This window comes from Charadrius vociferus, unplaced genomic scaffold (assembly GCF_000708025.1).
Source record: "Charadrius vociferus isolate BGI_N301 unplaced genomic scaffold, ASM70802v2 scaffold702, whole genome shotgun sequence".
NCBI classification, from domain to species: domain Eukaryota; kingdom Metazoa; phylum Chordata; class Aves; order Charadriiformes; family Charadriidae; genus Charadrius; species Charadrius vociferus.
This window is the reverse complement of record NW_009647433.1, coordinates 600,920-605,094: the sequence shown is the minus strand read 5'-3', so window position 1 is coordinate 605,094 and position 4,175 is coordinate 600,920. Positions and strand designations below refer to the sequence as shown.

At 60.4% G+C, this 4,175-nt stretch overlaps 1 protein-coding gene across 1 annotated transcript in view; it reads left to right on the top strand.

The window, feature by feature from the left end:
* LOC104282498 (bone morphogenetic protein 2-like) overlaps positions 1 to 3,467 on the top strand; it is a 4,072-nt gene extending 605 nt beyond the window's left edge. Inside the window, exons 2-6 of the mRNA XM_009880594.1 lie at positions 806 to 1,000; positions 1,123 to 1,259; positions 1,695 to 1,817; positions 2,299 to 2,497; positions 2,898 to 3,467. Coding sequence (XP_009878896.1) covers positions 806 to 1,000; positions 1,123 to 1,259; positions 1,695 to 1,817; positions 2,299 to 2,497; positions 2,898 to 3,304 — 1,061 coding nt within the window. The 3' untranslated portion in view covers positions 3,305 to 3,467. The remainder of the gene's footprint in view (positions 1 to 805; positions 1,001 to 1,122; positions 1,260 to 1,694; positions 1,818 to 2,298; positions 2,498 to 2,897) is intronic.
* Positions 3,468 to 4,175: the final 708 nt, after the last annotated feature.

The window sequence follows — 4,175 nt, the reverse complement described above, 5'->3', positions numbered from 1 at the left end:
GTCGCTGAGTTACTGCCACAGCCCAGGGACCGGCAGCACTGTGGGGGGAAGCTGCAGCCCCTGGGACTGCCCATTCTCTGCTGGAAACCCGCTTTGCCCCATGGCCTCGGCTCACCAGGCTCCTTTCCACGGGCATCGCAATGGGGAGCATCGGGAGATGTGCAGTCTGGGCCGCCCCTGCTGCCTGAAGAGTCCGCAGGTACCCACCCTGCACACTTGATAGGGACATGGGATGGGGACAGCGGTGTGACACCGAGCCCCCCTCGATCCTCCTCACTCCCTGCAGTGGCTGCAGCATGGGGAAGCAGGAGCCACTGCAGCAGGACAGCAGCGGGAAGGGGATGCTCGTCCAGCCTGCTTGGCTCTTGGAGGGGCTGCATTCCTCCACACAAATGTCCTCCTGTTTGTCCCATTAGTGCCATCATTAAAAACCAGTTAGTCTCCTATGGAGAACAAACGCAGCCCAGCCAGGACCTTGCCGAGGGGCTACACGGCCCCAGACCCCCATGTCCCCTGCCAGCCCGGGGGAGCGCTGGGGTGAACCCTCCTCCCCTCCCACTTGTGTACTGGGGCTAATTGGTGCAGGGTGCCCAGGAGCCCAGCTTCGCACCTTGTTAGCACGGCAATTAGCTCTCTTTACCCTCCTGATTGCTCATGTGCATATTTGACTCCAATCCATCTTTCCAGCGAGTTATAAATGCAGCACCGGAGAGACAGTGGGGAGAGGAGCTGGGGCAGCGATTGCAGAGTCATGCTGGGGACTGTCCTGCTCCCAACCCCGTGTCCCCGACCCCAGACAGCACAGCAAGCCGGCGGGCCGAGGCGCTGAAGAGGCTGTTGGAGGTCTTTGGCATTGAAGACCCTCCGCCCCCGCTGGCTCACATCAAGAAGCCGCCCCAGTACATGGTGGATCTATTCAACACCGTCGCCAATGCAGACGGTGTCACCAAGAACCCCGACATCCTGGAGGGCAACACGGTCCGCAGCTTCTTGGATAAAAGTAAGGAGGGGGGATCCCCGCGGGGATGGGGATGGGGATGGGGCTGTGGGAAGGGGCCAAGCACAGCCGGTGGAGGTGCCATCCCTTGTTTGGCTCCACTTCCCAACTGTCCTTCCCTGCAGCTCATGGTGAGAAGATGAGGTTCCTCTTCGTCCTCTCCAGCGTGGCCAAGAACGAGAAGATCCTGACAGCAGAGCTGCATCTCTTCCGCCTCTGGCCGAGGGCCACCAATGGGCCCAAAAGGCACCACTTCTGCCAGGTGAGGAGGGGGGAAGGGATGGAGACAGGATGGGGAATGGGATGGGGACAGGGATGGGATGAGGATGAGGATGGAGATGGGGATGAAGATGAGGATGGAGATGGGAGTGGGGATGGAGGCAGGGGAGGTGATGTGCCCCAGCCTGTGCCGCGGGATGCCATGCTGTGGTCACTTCCCTGCAGAGGTAGCATGGTCTGGCTCCATGAAATTCATACATGTGAAGTGTCACTGTGTTGCACAGAGAATCACGATGATTTAACCATGGAGGCTCCTTAAATATTCTGATTTGTGCACACACAAGCCAAGGCACCCACGAGTTGTGTGTCAAATCCAAGCTGCTAACTCCCCCATCTCTCACGGTTTTTTTTGTTTTTCCCCCAGTACCTATGGCCTCTCTCCCCTCTGGCGGTAACCTCCCTTTGCTGCCTTCCCCAGGTCAGTGTCTACCAAGTGCTGGAGAAGAGTGAGCCGGACGCCCCCGGAGGGAAGAAGCTGCTGGCAGCCAGACTGGTCTCGCTGCAGGGCTCGGGCTGGGAGGTCTTTGCCATCACGCAGGCTGTGAGTGCTTTTCTCCATTTGGGGTTCAGGTGGCACAGAGGGAGGTTGTGTGATGGAGCTTTTTTTTAACCCATTTCAACCCCAGCAGCCTTTTGGGCTCCAATGCAACTTGCTCTCCATGCTCTCTGCAGCAACTTCGGGGGATATGGCCTTTGGGAGGGGGGTAAGAACCCTGCCAAGAGCCCCGGGGGCTGCTCTGTCCTGCCCCAGACCAGTCCCGCTGCTCCACAGGTAACGCCAGTGCTGGTTTCTGCCGCGGTGTCCCCTGTGCCGCAGTGCTGGAGCAGCGCAGCCCCTTCACATGGCTGCCAGGGCAGCACCCGGGGCTGGGGGACAGAACGTGGCTGTGGGGGGGTCCCAGTTCATCCCACCACACTGCTGACAGGGCGCTGGGTCTGCTGGCCTGGCACTGCTGGGGACACACCGGTGCTGTGCCTGTCCCAGCCTGTGGTGCTGCGGTGACACAGGTTTGGCTCCCCAGGTTCGCGAATGGACAGAAGACGAAAGCAGCAACCAGGGTTTGCTGGTGACGGTCCAGGGCCTGGGCGGGAGCCCGCTGGATCCCCCTCCACTGCAGTTTGCATCCGGCAGGGACCACCACGAGAGCAAGAAGCCCATGCTGGTCCTGTTCACGGACGACGGGCGCCGGGGAGTATCCCTGCCCACAGCTGGCTTCCCAGGTGGGTCCCATCCACTGCAGCACGGCTCCCTCGGTGCTGCCGTCCCCTCGCCCTTGGGGATGCTCCACACAGGTGGGCTCCTTCAGATCCAAAGCTCCTTCTCCGGCCTGAGGGAGAGGCTGTCTCCTTTCTGGTTCGGTCCATGCAGGCTTCCAGACATAAATCTGGATATTGCTTGTCCTGATGAGTGCAGGCGTGGGGCTGTGAGGTTGTCACCTCCTGGTGGCTCTGCCTGGGCTGGCGACAGGCTGTGACCGAAGGGCTCGCTGCATCCGACGGCTGCAGACAAAACCTCTGCAGAGGGGTGGGGGGGGCGGGGGGAGCGGGGTGTCTGCACTGTGTTCTCCCTCCTCCCAGGCTCATGCAATGGCTAATGGCATCGGGTCCTCGTTTCTGGCAGATTTACAGCCTCAGGCTCCCATTCTCCCCGCAAAGATGCCGGTGCCCAAACTGGCCAGGCTGCGCAGCACGCGCTCGCTGGACCGGCTCCAGCCCTGCCAGAGGCATCCCTTGTCTGTGGACTTTGAGGAGATCGGCTGGTCCGGTTGGATCATCTCACCGCGGGGGTACAACGCTTATCACTGCAAGGGCTCCTGCCCCTTCCCGCTGGGCGAGAACATGCGGCCGACAAACCACGCCACCGTGCAGTCCATCATCAACGCCCTCAAGCTGAGCGAGGGCGTCAGCAGCCCCTGCTGCGTGCCTGACAAACTCTACTCCATCAACCTCCTCTACTTCGACGATGATGAGAATGTGGTCCTCAAGCAGTACGACGACATGGTGGCCGGGAGCTGCGGCTGCCACTGAGGCGGGCAGAGCAGGAAGGTAGAAATGCCACAGCGGTCCTGGCCGCTCCCTCTGGAGCATCTCTATGGGGGTCTCTGTCCTGCAAAACTCCCCAAAAGAGACCAGGGTGAGGAAAGCAAGGGGTGCCCAGCTCTGCCGGGGGTGGCATCACCCCCTGGTAGTGCCCAGGAAGGCTCAGGGCCGAGCTCTGATTAAGTCGACCTGAACGAGCCCATGTGACTCGGCAGCGCAGGGCCAATGGCACCATTTCGGGGTCCCCTGTATGGGAGCACAGGTTCCTTGCCCGCGCAGAGGCTTCCCGCAGGCTGTACTATATGTATATAGCAAGAGCACTAATATATGACAGAAACTGCCTGTACAGTGGCCTGTAAATGTCTGTACATTTCTGCATTGTTGTGACTTGTAAAATGAATTCAGAGGAACTATTAAACGTGCCCTTCTCCGAGGGCTGCTTGTGGGACTGCTGCCTGGTTCAGGGCTGGCCGAGGCCGAGCAAACACCCTGCGGGCATGGCAGGGTGTGAGCAGAGAGGAGATGGTCTGGCCACAGCGCAGTCTCTGGGGGACACCGGGTTGGGTTGCTGAGCCCCATTCCTTAGAAGTCAAATGATCTCAGGATCCATCAGCCAGCCCAAAATGGCAGGGGGGGGGGATCCGCAAGCAGCTGATGGGGACATGTGGAAGGATGCAGTGACGGGGTCAGGGGGTGAGGGGCAATGTGGAGGTGCCCAGAAGTAAAGCTGCCGGGGTGGGTGGTGGGTGGGGAAGAAAGGCTCCTCCTCAGATGGCCGGAGGAGACTGCGCTGTGCCCATGGGGAAGGTTCTTCATGAAAGAGAAATGGGGTGGAAAGCAGCTGACTGGCATTGTGGGA